Source organism: Sapajus apella, unplaced genomic scaffold (genome assembly GCF_009761245.1).
Source record: "Sapajus apella isolate SASKATOON/1434 unplaced genomic scaffold, GSC_monkey_1.0 scaffold82, whole genome shotgun sequence".
Taxonomy (NCBI): Eukaryota; Metazoa; Chordata; class Mammalia; order Primates; family Cebidae; genus Sapajus; species Sapajus apella.
The window spans coordinates 728319-746849 of NW_022437022.1; the positions used below are offsets into that span (position 1 = coordinate 728319).

At 45.8% G+C, this 18531-nt stretch overlaps 1 protein-coding gene across 6 annotated transcripts in view; it reads left to right on the top strand.

Moving 5' to 3' along the window:
- Positions 1 to 18531, top strand: part of RPS6KA2 (ribosomal protein S6 kinase A2) — a 447811-nt gene that overhangs the window by 403177 nt on the left and 26103 nt on the right. For all 6 annotated transcript variants that reach the window (XM_032253221.1, XM_032253224.1, XM_032253226.1 and 3 more), the window contains 2 exons: positions 6713 to 6843; positions 8351 to 8476. In XM_032253221.1, coding sequence (XP_032109112.1) covers positions 6713 to 6843; positions 8351 to 8476 — 257 coding nt within the window. The remainder of the gene's footprint in view (positions 1 to 6712; positions 6844 to 8350; positions 8477 to 18531) is intronic.

The following is an 18531-nucleotide window of genomic DNA, read 5'->3' on the forward strand; positions in this document are numbered from 1 at the left end:
CCTTCTGTAGATGTAGGTGGGACACATCCAGATAGCTGGTGGTTGTCCAGTCTGCGTCTTGGGTCTAGGGATTCACCGTATTTTTTCCTGACCACTTTTGAATCTGAAATTGTCATGTTTTTTAAAAGATAATGAGGAAACAAATAGATGCTCAGCCACAAAGTGTCAAGTGTAGATGAATTTAGAACAGAGAGTCCATTTGTTCCTCTGGGTTCAGGCTGTTGGTCAAATCCCTGTTTGCCATACCCAGATGGGCACATCAAGGTGGGTGTGAGCTTGTGCAGGTCGGAAGGGTGTGGGGCTTGGAGTGGGACTTCTGATGGGCCTAGGTCAGCTCCTGACCCAGGCCACGTTGGTACGAAGAACAGGAAGAAAGCTGATTCCAGGCACTGTTAGCTTGGGGGTCCTGCCACCCACTTCTCATTGCTTCTTTTGGGTCCTCCTGCAGTCCCCAGGTAGAATCAAAACTGTCATTACAGCTTTGGGTCATCACTGATTCGTGATGTAATGAAGCTGCCTTGGAGGACACTCCCAGGTCTGTTTTCTCAAAAAAGTCATGGTGGGATTTTCAGCTAGTTCTCAGTTTCCTCAGAAAGTATTTGGGAAGTGTTGGGGTTGGTCCTTCCCATTGACAAAATGAACCCAATTCACAGAACAGGATTACTTTCAGTTTCTGAGTTTGAAAACATGGGGCAGGATTTCATCCTGGCTCTGCCCACAGGTCACCCAAGCAGGTCATTATATTCATCCACCTACAGTTGACCTGAATGTAAAAGGAGCTCAAAGGGAATTAGGTCCAACCACGAGATCATTGTCCCTGAGTCCACAGGGACCATGTGGTCCCCAACAGAATGTGCACACATCCTTCTGAGGTGCCACCACGTGGGGCTGTGTGTTTAAAATGTGGAAAGAAAGTCTGTATTTGTGCTGCTTGGTAAGAAAATGTTAATACAGTCAACTCGAATATTCACATGGACATGGCTTTTATCTTATCCGTGAATAACTTAAACTCCCACCTAGTTGGCCAGTGGCACGAGAAGCGTTTTTTTGGGCACAAAGAGAATTCACTTTTGTTTTATTAATAGCCTAAGGAAAACATAATTAGACACAATACATTCCAATGCTATTCAGAATTGGCTTCCTTATTCCTTAGTTTTTCCAGTTCTCCAATCAGTTTTACTTAATTTATCACACCACAGTTTGCCTTTGAGGTAGGTAGTAATTGAAGTGCTAAAGACACATTAAACTCATTCTGATTTACACAGGAAGAAAGTAGGTGTCTAAGCATGTGAGCTGAGCACAGGGCTGGGTGAATGAGCAGCTGCAGAAAGGTGACTGAAGCGGAAGATAAGCTACAAATCCTTTATGTTAGACCCTGGATGCACGGGGGATTTGCTTGTGGGTAGGCTTTCAGTCTTTTCTTAAACTTCAGCCAGTGTTCGAGTTGGCTTCTATTCCTGATCACACATTGGCTGCCCATCGGAGCATGCTGCTTAGCCAAAAATGGCAATCTAAGATTTAAATCCGATCAGGCAGACTCCCCAAATCGGGAAATACCCACAGGATCACGAGAGGTTGTTTGTAATTACTGTAGTTCTAAATGTCCTCTTCTCTAACTCACATTTTTGCTCTTCTTAAATATTGTGCTGAAAATCAGCATCCCTCAGGTGATTATAAAGTATGTTAAATTCTATTTAGGCCACCTGTCATTTCCTCACTAGCTAGCCACATCTACCAGATGTCAGCCGCTTCACTTCCGGTGAAGAGCCACTTGGCCTTCGGTAGATTGCTGTCACTCTTACCCTTTCTGCAGGCTCTCCTTGGTCTGTGTGGGGAGAGGCACAAGTTCTCTGGCCAGGAAGGTGTAGCTGTGTCTTCCATGCCTCTTGGTAGGCTAGAAGACATTGCTTATCAGATTTACAGATTTTCCACTTACCAATGAAGGTGTATGTATCAGGTTAACATGGCTTGCACCCAACCCCTGCACACACTGCTCCACAGGCTGTGAATTAGACTCCCAATCCACACATTCCTCCACACGCTGTGCATTAGACTCCCAATCCACACACTGTTCCACATGCTGTGAATTAGACTCCCAAGCCACAAAATCTTCCACATGCTATGAATTAGACTCCCAATCCACTCACTGCTCCACGGGCTGTAAATTAGACTCCCAATCCACACACTCCTCCACACGCTGTGAATTAGACTCCCAAGCCACACACTCCTCCACATGCTGTGAATTAGACTCCCAAGCCACACACTCCTCCACATGCTGTGAATTAGACTCCCAAGCCACTCACTGCTCCAGGGGCTGTGAATTAGACTCCCAATCCACACACTGCTCCACACGCTGTGCGTTAGACTCCCAATCCACACATTCCTCAACACACTGTGCATTAGACTCTCAGTCCACACACTGTTCCACATGCTGTGAGTTAGACTCCCAATCCACTCACTGCTCCACGGGCTGTGAATTAGACTCCCAATCCACACACTCCTCCACGAGCTGTGAATTAGACTCCCAATCCACACAGTCCGCCATGGGCTGTGAAATAGACTCCCAATCCACACACCGCTCCAAAGGCTGTGAATTAGACTCCCAATCCACACACCCCTCCACGGGCTGTGAATTAGACTCCCAATCCACACACTCCTCCATGGGCTGTGAATTAGACTACCAATCCACACACTCCTCCAAGGGCTGTGAATTAGACTCCCAATTCACACACTCCTCCATGAGCAGTGAATTAGACTCCCAATCCACTCATTGCTCCATGGGCTTTGAATTAGACTCCCAATCCACACACTGTTCCACATGCTGTGAATTAGACTCCAATCCACACACTCCTCCACGGGCTGTGAATTGGACTCCCAATCCACACACTCCTCCACGGGCTGTGGATTGGACTCCCAATCCACACACTCCTCCACGGGCTGTGGGTTAGACTCCCAATCCACACACTGTTCCACGGGCAGTGAATTAGACTCGCAATCCACACTCTGCTCCACAGGCTGTGAATTAGACTCCCAATCTGTGCTTGGCACTTCACTCTTATCGTGGCTTCTCACGTTCTGAGTCTACGGCCCTAAGTTAGGACATAAAGGGCCTCCAGGTTTGAGGATGTTTTAAACTATGATGTAGCCACGTGCCCTTCATTTTTCCAGGGAGAATATGAGGCATGTGGTAGCTGGGGTAATCTCTGGGAGGAGGCCGACCTCAAAGCCAGACTTCCGTGCAGTTAACAAACTGAGCAGCAAGAGCGCTTCCTCCTTGAGTGGCTCCGTGTACTGGGAAGCCGAGCCGCTCAGAAAGCCCGTGCTTCTCCGCCGGGTCACACTGCAGAGTTTCAGTTTCTAAACACAACTGTCTGTGCCTTGGGTTTTTTGATGATACCTCCCTAGTCTGGCGGTTGGATGTTTATTTCCAAACACAGCCAACTGGGGTCACATTAGTCCAAGGATCTTGTGGGCATCTACCTGGGGTGACTGTGAAGGTCCCTTCGAGGGCTGACACTGGCTCTGCCTGCTTCTTGGTCCCGGACACTGAGGATGAGCCAGGTCTGTGAAGCTTCCTACCACTGGAAGAGCACCAGTGTCTGTCCACGGCCTGGCCCCCACTGGCACCAGAGGGCCACGCAGAGTGGGGACTGGTTCCTGGGTTTTGGAGAAGCAGCCCTCATAACTGTTGCCCCAGAATATGATACTAAGAAACAAAACACATGTTCTCTGCAGCTGTCTGCCACCCCCACACACCTGCCTCACCATGAAGAGATAAAACTGAGAACTGGGTGTATTTTTTTCATTTCAAAGTACAGCACCTAAACAGAGGAGGCGGGGAATGAGGGCTAAGAGACAAAGGCCTGCAGGTAGAGAATTCTAGAATATACAGTTACACCCTCTGCATACATGGAGTCTTAAAAGATACATAAATAAGGATGTTTACATTTTTACATGTGGATGTTTTCAGGAAAAATTACATATTATATTTTATATATTATGTTTACATGTTATATAATATAGTATTCTATTTTAATGTAATATATATTCTATTTTAATATATTAAATCTCTTATTCTGTTATCCTATTACTCTATATATATATATATATTTTTTTTTTTTTGAGACAGAGTTTTGCTCTTGTTGCCCAGGCTGGAATGCAAGGGCACAATCTCTGCCCACTACAACCTCCGCCTCCCGGGTTCAGGCAATTCTCCTGCCTCACCCTCCCTAGTAGCTGGGATTACAGGCACCCACCGCTATACTTGGCTTTTTGTATTTTTATTAGAGATGGGGTTTCACTATGTTGCCCAGGCTGATCTTGAGCTCCTGAACTCAGGCAATCCACCCGCCTCAGCCTCCCAAAGTGCTGGGATTACAGGCATGAGCCACCATGCCTAGCTCATCTATCTATCTACTCTCTCTCTCTCTCTCTCTCTCTCTATGTGTGTGTATATATATATATATATTTAAATATATTTAAATTTTTGAAATAATGTCTGAGTTCTTCTTCAACAGCTTTTTGCTTTTTTCAGTTTGACAAACAATTAGGAAGCCACGTCTCTGTCAGTCCACGCAGCTGTGGCTCCTTCTGGTGGCCCTGGTCTCACCGGCAGGACTCACGTAGCATCCATTACGAGCGTCCTGATACGGATGGGCCACTGTTGACCGTGGCCGTGATTGTCTTAGTGAGGAGTATTTTGTGTCTCCTTTTTCTCTTCTGTAACATATATCACTGAAACAGACTTTTTCTACATTAATGTCTAAGTACTTTGGGGTTTTTCATTTGCTTGTTTTGTTTTTTATTTGTGGAAATGTCGGGTACAGCTGTAGCTTTGCTCATGGGTATATTGCATAACGGTGCGAGCTGGGCTTTTAGTGTGACCATCACCTGAAGAGTGTTCATGGTACCCATTAAGTCATTTCTCATCCCTCACCTCCTCCCACGTCTCCATTCTCTGTCCCTCCACACTCAACAGCCACACGCACACATTATTCAGCACCCACTTATGAGTGACAGCATGTGGGGTTTGACCTTCCTGAGTTGCTTCACTTAAAATAATGGCCTCCGTTTCCATCCATGTTGCTGCAAAAGACATGATTTCATTCTTTTTTATGACTAAAAGTTTTCCATTGTGTATATGTACCACATCTTCTTTATCCAGTCTCTGGTTGAAGGACACTGTGGCTGACTCCACAACTTTACAGTTATGGGTAGTGCTGCAGTAAGCTTGCAAGTGTGGGTGTCTTTCTGAGACAATGATTTCTTTTTCTTGGGGTCGATGCCCAGCAGTGGGATTGCTGCATTGAATGTAGTTCCAATTTTAGTTCTTTGAGAAAGCTTCATACTGTTTTTTGTAGAGGCTGTACTAATTTACATTCCCACCAACAGTCTATGAGTGTTCCCTTTCTCCACATTCTCACCAACATCTGTTATTTTTTTGACTTTTTAGTGATAGCCATTCTGATGGATGTAAGATGATATCTCATCGTGGTTTTTATTTGTATTCCTCTTATGACTAGTGATCTTGAGCATTTTTTCATATACCGTCTGGCCATCTGTATGTCTTCTTTTGAAAAATGTCTGTCCTCTGGCCAAAATTTAATGGGGTTATTTGTTTTGTTGCTGTTGTTGAGTTGTTTAAGTTCCTTGTACTTTTGAAAGCAATTCTGTAGGATAAATTTCTAGATGTAGAGTTGTCTTCAAGGACATGCAAATTTTAAAGTTGGATGACCACTACCAATTGACTCTCCAAAAGGTTATGCCAGTTAATCTCTCTCCTGCAATTAGAAGGGTGTCTACCCCCTAGCAAACCCAGACGTGATTGATTTCTTTCACTTTTGTTAATTCATTGGGCAAAAGTGTGATCCTATTTAAATATGTGTATGCTCACTTCTTAGAGAGATTGGGCATTGTTTCAAACCTATGGTAGCTATCAGAATTCCTTCCTTTGAGTATTTTGCTATTTTCTCATTGATCTCTGGGAACTTTTGGTTAATACAGAGTTTAGGCTCTCATCTGTTATGTATGATGCAGATATTTTTTCCCCATGAGGCATTTATCCTTTTGTTTTTCTTAATGATAAACTTGAAGTGGGATTGATCTCACAGCAGTCATGCTTTTGAACACAGATTTTATAGAGATCAGAAGAATCTTAAAGAAAGGGAATCACAACTTGTGTACTCTGCCTTGTTGTGGCAGGAGCAACATTGCCCAAATGTCCTTGAAGAGCAGAACACATGCGCAGCACACACACAGTTACGCAGCTGTGGGCGCAGGGGTGGGACCTGTCAAATCTAGAGACCAGATGCTAAGAATATGGGACTCACATTCACTAACAATTCCATCCTGAGGTTACTGGTGTCTTCTTAACTGAGTCTGGAGTGGGTAGGGGTGGAGGACTGTGGTTAAGAACATATAGTAAATTCCGAAGGCAGCAAACTAAAAGATGCCATCAATGATAATCCTAAAGCTTTTGTTCTGGGTATTTCTGCCATTTAAAAATCAAACCATTAGCATCCGTTTCATCTGGTTCAGCATTTCTACATGTTATTTTACATTTTCCTCCAACACGGGCATACAACACACACACGCATGCACACACAACTTACACACACATACCACATGCACACACACACACACAGACACAATCACTTTACCCCAGGGTCACCCAGCTTTTGTGGTATCTGAACTCTGCCCCTGTCACCTGCAGACTCTCCCGGTGTCCCCCCAAGTGCGAATGCTCATCACCTGTTTAGAGGATTCAGCTTTGTGGCCTCAAGTCTGATCCAAGAGCCCTCACAACAAGATCTGCACAAAGTCCCAGTTCACCCAATCGTGCAGGTAACTGTGTTTGCCTGCAGCGGGTTGGGGGTAAGAGGGCACTTGGATGAGGGGTGACTCTGGCGTTCCCTGTGGCCTCAGTGACCTGGGGATTGGGTGCTTATGGTGGGTGGACTTCAATCACCAATTCTTCCTCCCTGGCACTTCCTATTGTTCTGAGTGTCTGCCATGGTGGTCCCCATGATGGTCCTTGTGATGGTCCGCATGGTGGTTTCCATGGTGATCCACGTGGTGGTTCCCATGGTGGTCTCCCTGGTGGTTCCCATGATGGTCCTTGTGATGATCTCCATGGTGGTTCCCATGGTGGTCTCCCTGGTGGTCCCCATGATGGTCCCTGTGATGGTTTCCATGGTGGTTCCCATGGTGATCCACGTGGTGGTTCCCTTGATAGTCCCTGTGGTCTCCCTGGTGGTCCCCATGATGGTCCTTGTGATGGTTCCCATGGTGGTTCCCATGGTGGTCTCCCTGGTGGTCCCTGTGATGGTCCTTGTGATGGTTCCCATGGTGGTTCCCATGGTGATCCACTTGGTGGTTCCCGTGATAGTCCCTGTGGTCTCCCTAGTGGTTCTCATCATGGTCCCTGGAGTGGTCTCGTTGGTGTTCTGAGCCCTTGCTCCCACCCCAATTTGCATTCATCTTAAGGAAGAAAAAGCCCTGGGTAGAATGTCACCATGGTGTGTCTATGGCCAGCAACTGGAGCATCTTCACTGTGGAATCCAGCTAGGACCCTAAGATAGCAGTTTGATCCGCAGGCATCATTTTCCTATGATGAAATGTAGGCTTTGGGAGGTTTATAGAAGGTGATATTTTTATAATGAGTTTTCCACCTAATAAACATAACCAGAATACAGAAATCTCTAAGAGATTAAACTTAATTAATCTTAATTCTAATTGTTATTAAACTTATTTAAGAATTAAGTCCAGGTAAATTGGATGGCATTGGATTTCCATCCTGTTTCCTTCCTTGTGGCCTTCTGGAGAAATACAGCATGTGTAAAGTGGACATTGCCATGTTACTGCATGCTGCCATAGGTAGCTTTCTGTCTCATTTAAAAGCAGGTGGGTGGGGCTTCTGTGTGCAGGTCAGAGCAGGTTGTGACTTGGGCACTATGGAATCAGATATCCAATGAGATGTTTCCATCCAGAGTCTTGCTCTGGATACAGGCATTGGAGCCACACACCCAGTAGCTGCCAGCACTTCCTTCTCACTTTCAGATGCTCCTACTCTCAGATCTTTGGGAGAAACACATCAGTCAGTGGACACTGAATGGCCTGCTGTCTAAAAATTAAGAGTTGTAGCCCAAGGAATCAGAGAAGTTGCAATTTAGGTCTAGAACATCACTAAGTAGCTCTGCAGCCTTGGGCAGGGGAACCCATGAACTCCTGGGCCTCCACACCCTGGGTTCACAGTGGGCGCCTCTCTTCTCCCCCATTCTGTGTACATGTAGCTGCATTGCCCTCTTGCATGAGGGTTCTGACAGCCCCTCTTCTCCTGGTCCCTCTGCAGCAGTTACACGGGAACAACATCCACTTCACCGATGGCTACGAGATCAAGGAAGACATCGGGGTTGGCTCCTACTCGGTGTGCAAGCGATGTGTGCATAAAGCCACTGACACTGAGTACGCCGTGAAGGTAAGGCAGGCCTGCTGTGTGAGCAGGGCCCTGTGTGAGTGCAGTGCATGGGAGCACGTACGGTGCGTGGGAGCACGGGGCATCGGAGCACAGCGTGTGTGCTCTTGTGCTCAGCTGCGCAGTGACTCTGGCAGGGACACCTGAGCCTGAGTGAACATTCTCTCCATTTGCCATTTTCCAAGCTCTGATATGATGCAGTTCAGTTTGTTTTGATATGAGGTCATCCATTAAAAGATAGTTTTGCAAATCACGAATATTTTCAGTCATATCCAGCATGTAGGGAGCACCGTTCGTAGCTTTGTGTATGACATACACCAAGAATGAAAGCTTTGTGGCCCCAGTATTTTGAGAAAATAGAGTTGTGGGACAGGCACAGAATTTGGCAAGGAAAGGAAGGAAAGAAAAGAGGGCGAAAGGACGAAAATACTCAAAGAAATAAATAAGCTTGGCTGGGCACGGTGGCTCACGCCTGTAATCGCAGCACTTTGGGAGGCCAAGGAGGGTGGATCACCTGAGGGTAGGAGTTCGAGAGCAGCCTGACCAATATAGTGAAACCCCATCTCTAATTAATTAATTAATTAATAAGCAAGCAAGCAAGCTTGTATTATTTACAGAAAACGTTGGCAGAGAGCTAGTGTTTTTACTCCCAACCATCAATAACAGTATATAGAAACAATATAACCCAATTTGGCAATCTCTACATAGTAACTTCAGCTTCTGTAATTGTTGCTAGTGTAAATATTTGATATGGGAATCCAGAATACCAGTTTCTAGAGTTTTTTCTTTAGTAAAATGTGGATTGAAGGTAAAATTTCCTGTTAAAATCAGAATTAAATTTATGTTAAAAAAAAAACAACCCAACATTGTACATCCTCTCTAAAAGACACTTGAAACTCCACCCCTTTCCTGTGGAGCTAAACCCCAGGCTGTCACAGAGCGAGGTCCCAGCCTGTGCTGCCATCATGACTGGGACCCGCCCAGCTTATTCCCAGACACATCCGTAGCACATGGTTTGCTTTGATATGAGGTCATCCATTAACTTGCCCTTCAAAGGACATCTGCCCAGCCAGCAAGTAGAGTATAAGTGATGTAATTTTCATCAACTGTGATTCTCCTACACTCTGAAGAGATTGTTCAAATTGATGACAACATTGAGATGATCCCATCCCACCCTCATTTGCTCAGAGCTCCACTGAAATTTTAAAGAAAACAGATATCTCTTTTTTTAAAAAAATTGTACTTTAGGTTCTGGGGTACATGTGCAGATCATGCAGGATTGTTGCATAGGTACACACATGGCGATATGGTTTGCTGTCTCCATCCCCCCGTCACCTACATCTGGCATTTCTCCCCATGTTATCCCTCCCTGACCTCCCTGCGCCCCACTGTCCCTCCCCTAGCTGACCCCCAACAGATCCCAGTATGTGATGCTCCCTCCCTGTGTCCATGTGTTCTCATTGTTCATCACCAGCCTATAAGTGAGAACATGCGGCGTTTGATTTTCTGTTCTTGTGTCAGTTTGCTGAGAATGATGGTTTCCAGATTCATCCATGTCCCTACAAAGGACACGAACTCATAGTTTTTTTATGGCTGCATAGTAGTCCATGGTGTATATGTGCCACATTTTCCTTGTCCAGTCTATCGTCGATGAGCATTTGGGTTGGTTCCAGGTCTTTGCTATTGTAAACAGTGCTGCTGTGACATTCGTGTGCACGTGTCCTTATAGTAGAACGATTTGTAACCCTTTGGGGATATACCCAGTAATGGGATTGCTGGGTCAAATGGAATTTCTATTTCTAGGTCCTTGAGGAAGTGCCACACTGTTTTCCACAATGGTTGAACTAATTTACACTCCCACCAACAGTGTAAAAGTGTTCCTATTTCTTCACATCCTCTGCAGCATCTGTTGTCTCCAGATTTTTTAATGATCACCATTCTAACTGGCGTGAGGTGGTATCTCAATGTGGTTTTGATTTGCATTTCTCTAATAATCAGTGATGATGAGCATTTTTTCATATGTTTGTTGGCCTCATATATGTCCTCTTTTGAAATGTGTCTGTTCATATCATTTGCCCACTTTTGGATGGGTTTGTTTGTTTGTTTGTTTCTTGTAAATTTGTTTTAGTTCTTTGTAGATTCTGGATATTAGCCCTTTGTCAGATGGGTAGATTGCAAAAGTTTTTTCCCATTCTGTTGGTTGCCGGTTCACTCTAATGATTGTTTCTTTAGCTGTACAGAAGCTCTGGAGTTTAATTAGGTCCCATTTGTCTATTTTGGCTTTTGTTGCCAATGCTTTTGGTGTTTTAGTCATAAAGTCCTTGCCTATGCCTGTCCTGAATGGTTTTTCCTAGGTTTTCTTCTAGGGTTTTTATGATGTTAGGTCTTATGTTTAAGTCTTTAATCTATCTGGAGTTAATTTTAGTGTAAGGTGTCAGGAAGGGGTCCAGTTTCTGCTTTCTGTACAGGGCTAGCCAGTTTTCCCAACACCATTTATTAAACAGGGGATCCTTTCCCCATTGCTTGTTTTTGTCAGGTTTGTTGAAGATCAGATGGTTGCAGATATGTGGCGTTGCCTCCAGGGCCTCTGAGATATTTCGAAAGGATAGATCCTCAAGCATGGCCTGCATATTCACTGGGACTGTGTTTCTTGCACTGGGAAAACAAAAGACACCAGCCAAAAACAAATCTCAGGTCCCTTGATTTCAAGAATTTGTGGATTATTGACAAACTTATCTTGAATTTCTCAAACAAAAGAGAAAGTTTAAATATAGGGAAACAATCTGTGAGTCCCTCTGATAGCATCTCTGTGTTTAGTCTGTGCAGAGTCTTGAACACATCCAGGAGAGGTAAAAGGAAGGAAATATATCATGATTGACTGTTACTGGGAAAATTGGGTGGAGACTGCAGTGTTACATTAGTGGTAGAATGTCCACCCGATGTGTAAAAAGCAGGAGAACACCAGGTTTTGTTATGAAGTGGCTGCCTCTGCAGCCTGGGGTGTGTAGGCTTGCTGTTCTATTATTTGGATTGTTGAGGCTGGTTTGCCCTGCTCCTCCATCTCATTGGGAGGGTTTAAAGGAGAACTTAGATGCGCGCCTACCATTTGCATATCCAGGTGCTGTTCCTTCGTCCAGATGTTCCAGTGGTATCCCAGTGGTGAAGAGTAGACCTGTATTCTGCCTTAGGCAAGAGAGTTGCACTTATACTTTGAAACGTATTTCACATAAGCATATGAAGCTCCTTGGAATTTTTTTCTGTTTGAGTCTTTGCTCACAGAATTTCTTTAGATTGTTTATCGGGTGACAGACAGCAGTCCCAGAAACAATCACTGCGTGCCAGTGAGCTCAAAGAAACAAGCCTAGGGTTTGTCAGCCCAGCAGCCACGGTGCCTTTCTGGAAACAGCCTGCTCCTGTGAGGCGAATCAGCCCCCGTTTTGTGCCTCTGCAGGTAAATCCCCCAGTGACAAGGCAACGGTGTGTTTTCTCCTACTATTCCCATATCTAAAGACACCATCTGATTTCAGCTTTGTTACATGGCTTATAACTGAGTCCCTCAGTCTTCAAAGATCTTGTTGAGGTCAAACCCTGTGGAATTTCAGCAACAGCTCTTGGGGAGAGAAGCCAGGCACTGTGGCTCCAGCCGATGGTAGAAGAAAGAGCCTGGTCTTCCAGTTTCTCTTTCACAAAACTTGAAGTTCCCCGGACAAATGTAGCCAGTGCACATGACAAGGATTTCCCTTGTGCCTTCTGAGACTACAGTGGGTCATAATGTGTTGTCTGGATGATGCATAAATTAACCAAGGATGGGAAGGTGCAGCCCTTTGAAGGGCCCAGGACTTTCCATGGCTCGGGGTCTAGAAGGCTCCTGTGACCACAGCCATTTCAGAAGCACATTTCAGCTGGTCAAGGGAGTGGTGACAAGCTCATTTATCTGTGGGTAGACACAGTTGTTTGGATTTCCTTCAAAGATCAACAAGCTGGCATTTCTGAGCAGCGAGTTTGTTATTTAGAATGGGCCCACTTGTTACCAAAACTTTGATGCAGTGCAGACCACTGTGTGGTCCTGTGTTCAGCATTTTCAGGTGGAATGTAATTGAAATACTTTTGGTCCTTGTCTGTATCCACTGACTTGTTTGTGAGAAGCAGCATCCCTACCTATTGACAGATGGACTGAGAAACAGCAAAGTTTGGTGATTTCTAATGTGACCCAGAACTAACTATGTGGCAGTTGATGTCTGACATGTGAGTTGGATCTCAGCTCAGTAGATGTCCTGCCAAGATTGTCACTAGAATCCAGCTTTACCACTCCCAGTTGTCATGTGAGCCGCATACAAGCCCACCCATGGCTCATGGATACAAACGGGGTCTGCTTCAGCAGCCCCATCCTAGCCAGGCAGGGCTTCCTCCCATTCAATGGCATGGGTGACCCAGAAACCAATAATGAAGGAAGGCAGCAATCTTGACTAAACGATGAGGACAGTGACCAGAATAGATGGATTCTGCCCAGGGACATCATATTCATTTGGGGTGACTGTGGCCCCCAGGGGACACTGGCAATGTCTGGAGACTTTCTGGTTTTTAAGCTGGAGCAGGGCTCCTGCCATTGGTGGATATGGGTCAGGGAAGCTGGTCAGCATCCTGCAGTACACAGGACAGCCCCCACCACCTGCTACCCCAACAGAAGATTGACAACCCCAAACCACAGCATCCTGTGGGTGAGGGCGGGTCTCATGTAGATAAATGCCGAGAGGCTGATAGTTTGGAGATGGGGGTGGAGTTTTTCTTCTTCACCGAGTTTCTGGTGAGTCCTTTAGCAACAGGATGATGATCTGACCAAGAGCTCAGTGTTCCCCCATGCTGCAGGGCAGCCCATACCCCCACCCTGCTGTGATTGAGCCATGACTCTAAGCGCAGGTCCTTCTAAGAGGAGAGTGGGACCAGCTCTTCACCACTATGAAGGTCAGATGCAGAGCTTCAGAGTGAATATGGAATCATACTAGTCCTCACATTCTTGGAATAGCATTATATTTTGCTTTAACTTATTTCTGCATTTTTTCAGGTTCCTAATGTTACCGTCATTGTTACCCTGAATCATGTAAACTACATTTAAGGTTATGCTTAAACCAGTTTACCCAAGTATATTCCCAGTCAACAAGACTGTCAGTTTTGCATTTATTTTCAGCTGTGTTTTTGACTTGAGTTCCTGCTCTATGCTGGGGACTGTGCTATGTTTGTGGGAAGTGGCAGCTAGAATCGATCCTAATTTTAGTCCTAATTTTAGGACCGATTCTAGCTACCGCAGCATCCAGCAGTGCCCAGCATGGAGCAGGGGCTCAGTTAACATGGGCTGAATGACAAGCTGGATTCCCAGGCTTGTCCCTCCCTCTCAACTCTGGCAAACAACACTGGGATGTCCAAGATCCTTCACTGGGGCAGTCCGGCCTTGGCGGGAAGACACCACCCCTCTGCCTTCTCACACATACACGCCACGCTGCGTCCACCCTCGCGCACGCCATGCCGTGTCAGGCTGGACTTGATGCAGGCACTCTGCCAGTGCCCCCAGCCAGTGCTCTGATGGTTGAATGAGAAAAGCTTTTATGTTCCCTCAATGCTTCCTCTTCCTTTTATCAGACACACTGTAGATGAACAGATGTGCCCTACTTTCTAATAACTACAAGCCATTTTATTGGGATGAAACAGCTAAGTAATCTGATGTAAAATTAAAGTCCGCCTTTGTTTTTATAACCAAAAACAAAGTGGAGAGTAGTGGTAGGGGGTGAAATCGTATAACACTTCAAAACAGCGTGACGTGTAGCTGAATAGCACCCTTCATTTAAAGTAAGATTACAAGAGAAGTGATGATTAAGTGTGGAACGTAATCGTGATGCAGGAGGATTAAAAGGAAGGGGAGAGGTATATTTGGAAGAAAAAGTAATATTCCTATTCAAAGATGGCATATTCACTTTAATTGAAAGAGGGCATTGTTTTTATTTTATTCTTACGTCTTTATGGCCTAACGTAATTAGGTATATATTCTAGATAGTACTGATTTGTATAAATGGGAGGATTCCTGGCGTTATATCGGTGGGAGAATATATAGGAATACATAAATATATGCAGTTGGCACTTGAACAACATGGGGTTGAATTGTAAGGATCCACTTATGCAGTGTTTTTTCAATGAACATATTGGCATTTTTTTTTTGGAGATTTGTTACGATTTGAAGAAACTCAGACAAACCACATAGCCTCGAAATATTGAAAAATTAAGAAAATGGTAAGTCGGAATGCATAATGTATATGTAGATGCTAGTCTACTTTATCATTTTCTACTATAAAATGTACACAGATTTATTACAAAAAGTTAAAATTTATCAAAATTTGTGGGCTGAAGCACAAACCGTGCGTGGCGCCATCTGCAGTTGAGATCAATGTAAACATAGACACCGCATTAACTCAGCTGCATGAAATTGACTGTGGTGAATCCTGCACTACTGTGAGTTCCACAGCCACCTTCCGTTGCTGCTATAGTGAGCTCAGGTGTTGGAAGGACCCGCTTTAAACGCCTGTGACACTCATCATCTCCATGGGAACAGTCCCTCCCCAGGGAATTGGGAATCCAAGTAAAAAACGGTGTCTTGTGGTTCTCACATATTTCTTCACCCTGTTTAGCTCAGTACCATAAACCTTGAATAACACCATAGAACCTAAGAGAAGTGCCACTAGGAACGCTGTGAGTGCTCCCAGGAAGCAGAGAAAAGTCATGACATGACCAGAAAAGTTGAGAGCTCGATACGTGCCCCAGGTTAAGGTCTGCAGCTGCGAGTGCCCACCTTTCAGACAGATGATCCATCTGTGAACAGACAGCACAAACTCACTGCATCCAAAAATACAGTACCGAACACTAAATGTATTTTCTCTTCCTTATGATTTGCTTAGTCACATTTTCTTTTCTTTAGATCGTATTATTGTAAGAATGCAGTATATAATACTTATACAAATACGTGTTAATGGACTGTTTCTGTTATCAGTAAGGCTTTAAGTCAACAATAGGCTATTAATAGTTAGGTTTGGGAGAGTCAAAAGTTATATGTAGATTTTTGTCTGCTTGAGGGGTCGGTACCTCTAACCCCAGGTTGTTAAAGGGTCGACCGTCTACACATATCAGAGCTAATTCACTACAGAAATGTTAGCTTGTGTCACTAGTATCTTTCCGTCTCATAAGCTTAATACAGGTACCTTGAGAGGGCTCTTGACCATCTCTACTAATGAGTCAAGTTTTATTTCTTACAGATATCATGATAGGCATAAAACTACATTACATCACTCAAGTGCCAATTTTGCCACCTTGACCCTCTTTCACAAAACACCAACATCGGCACACATATGAAGAGAAAAACTCCCAAGAGCCGAAGTCTGAGGCAGGAGCTGTAGGCGTTAATAGAAGGATGAGAGTCACAAGGATGATGGGAGCAGACACTTCCTGCTCAGTACCTGCCGAAACTGCTGTGAACGCTCTGTATGTGTGACATCATTTAATCCTCACAGCGCCCCACGGTGTAATCATTTTCATTATCCCCGCGAGGGAACAGAAAGTCAGAGCTGTCACCACACATGAGAAGTCGCAGCCAGTCAGCGGGAGAGCAGGTTCCCGTCCAAGCAGTCAGACCCCGAGTGCACGCTCCCGACCCCTCTCCAGCACACCCACTCGTCATAAGGGTGGGAACCCGATGTTCTGTTTCAGCCAGATGCTCTGTGCATCTCAGAGTGCCCAGACCATGAAAGAATGAGGCAGCATGCAGAGCAGACGGGGCTGGGCAGTAAGGCTGGGCTGCAGAACAGACGGGACCTGTGAGAGAAATCTATTGTTTGATACACAGCAAGGTGCCTAGGCTTTCAGGGGAAGGTGTGCCAGGTACACGTGGAGCTCTATTTAAAATCGTATCTAAGTCTCTGGGTCTTACGAGTCTGGGTGTACCCCAGTGAAAGGCCCTGATCCCCCCAAGTGGCCCACAGTTCAGCTATGTAAGCACCGAGCTGCAGCCAGGCCGCTTCCTCCAGCTTCACCTCCAAGGGCACAGTGCACCTGGTTCCTCCAGCACTGAGCTGCAAGGCCCCCAGCCAGGGCCCCGGCCTCCAACAGTTCCTCCAGTTTCCTCCCCCACGGCATTCAGGACGGTCTGTGTTCACGGGGACCTTTGTTTTCAGACTGTGCTCCGAGATCACTGGCAGCGCTGACCCTGGCTCCTGTGGATCACAGCCTGCCCCTCCTCGGGGCAGCACCTGGGCTTGTGGCCGAAGCTGCATCTTGAAAGAATCCATGGCCTCGAGCTGGGCACCACAGTGAGCTGCACAGGACTGAGGAGGGGGCTCAGGGGAGCTTGTGTTCAGGCTGACTCCAGAGGATCCAGTACAGATCCTGCAAAGAATTCTAAGCCATTGAGAGAGCCGCAGATGGCTCCATCGTGGGGCTTCCCAGTGTCACGTGGGTGTTAGCTGCACCCATCCCGGGGAAGAGAGGTGACTGTGCTGCAGAGTTGAACCCCTGAGGCCAAGCCTGGAAGGAGGAAGGTCAAGGCCAGTCCTGGCTTTTGAGATCAAAACACATTTTTTATAGAAATCATGACAATTTGAAGCAAAGAGAAACAGCAGTTGAAAGGTCAGCTATGTGGAGGAGCAACATTAACCGTCTCAAGAACGGCAGTCACGCAGAGACAGACAGAGGCTCAGATGCCATCACAGCCACAGCGGACGCACAGAGAATGGCGCGGGTTCACAGGCACAGAGGCTGGACTGGCAGCAGTTAAATAAAACAGAAAATAGAAAAGAAAGCAACATTTAGAAGGACAAGGAAGGAGACTGGGCAGCTTTGGTAACAGATTGCATGACTGAGGAAAACAGGGGCATAAATTTCTCTTCAGAGGACAGGGACTCAGAGAAGACGGGAAATGATGGACTCGCCTACCAGAACAGCGGCTCTGTCCAGCCCGTGTCTCCGCACAGCCATTCCCTCATCAAGGAAGCTCCTCAGTGCAATGGGTTGGGCATTCGCATCTCCTGCAAACACACACTGGGAAGTTGCCATTCTGGATGACTTAACCCTTTGCCCATTTTCCCCAAGAATACTCATGGGCGGTGCCTGCGGCTGAGCGTTTGCCCCAAGATAACTTTGCTGTAAAATATGTCGAGTTTATTATTATGTTTGCATCACTCCAGTACATAGACTTTGGAGACACAGGACATCATTCTATTGATAGCATTCCATTTTTAGTAGTGGCATTTCCATTTACAAAGAACACTCATTATCGATAGCTGATAATGTCAAATCCTGGAAAACACAGCATTCCTACCTACGTGGGAGTTGACTTCATTCTTGAACAGTTGTTGGTTCAAGATTCATTTGATGAATCCAGTTTTTTCAAAATAGACAATTCTGTTGATTCAGACAATTCTGATACTAGTTCCATTGAGAAATAACTCCAATAACAGTTTTTACATTTCATTTTCGTATTGAATGTCAGTCAGATTTGCGTCAGCCTCTATGAGCGTGTTCATGTAAAATGAAATGAGCGCTGGCAGAGAGCTGCACTTTCTTTTTTCCAGATGGGAAGGGGTTAATGTGATTGGCTCATGGCTCAGCCCCTCCCAGCAGGCGTGCTGGAGGACAGTCATCAGCAAGAAGGTGTAGCCTGCGCCATCTGCCCACCGCGTGTCCCTGAGCCCATCTCACTGACTCCCACCCACCAGCGTAAACTTGGGTCTGACTCTCTCTGGTCTTTCCACATGGGCTTGTTTCTTGCTGTCGATGTAATACATTACCACACATCTAGTGGCTTAAAACAACCTCAGCTTACCGTCTTCCAGCTCCGGAGGTCAAAATGCCAAAATCTGTCTCACCGGGCTAAAGTCCAGTGTCCGCAAGGCTGGTTCCTCCCACGGGGTCTGGGGGCTGAGAGTAAACACACAAGCAGATGGTGGCCAGGCCGGGTGCCCAGAAGTCTGACCCACACCCGCAGCTAGCCACTTTGTCTACAGTACACCACTCGGGAGGCCAGT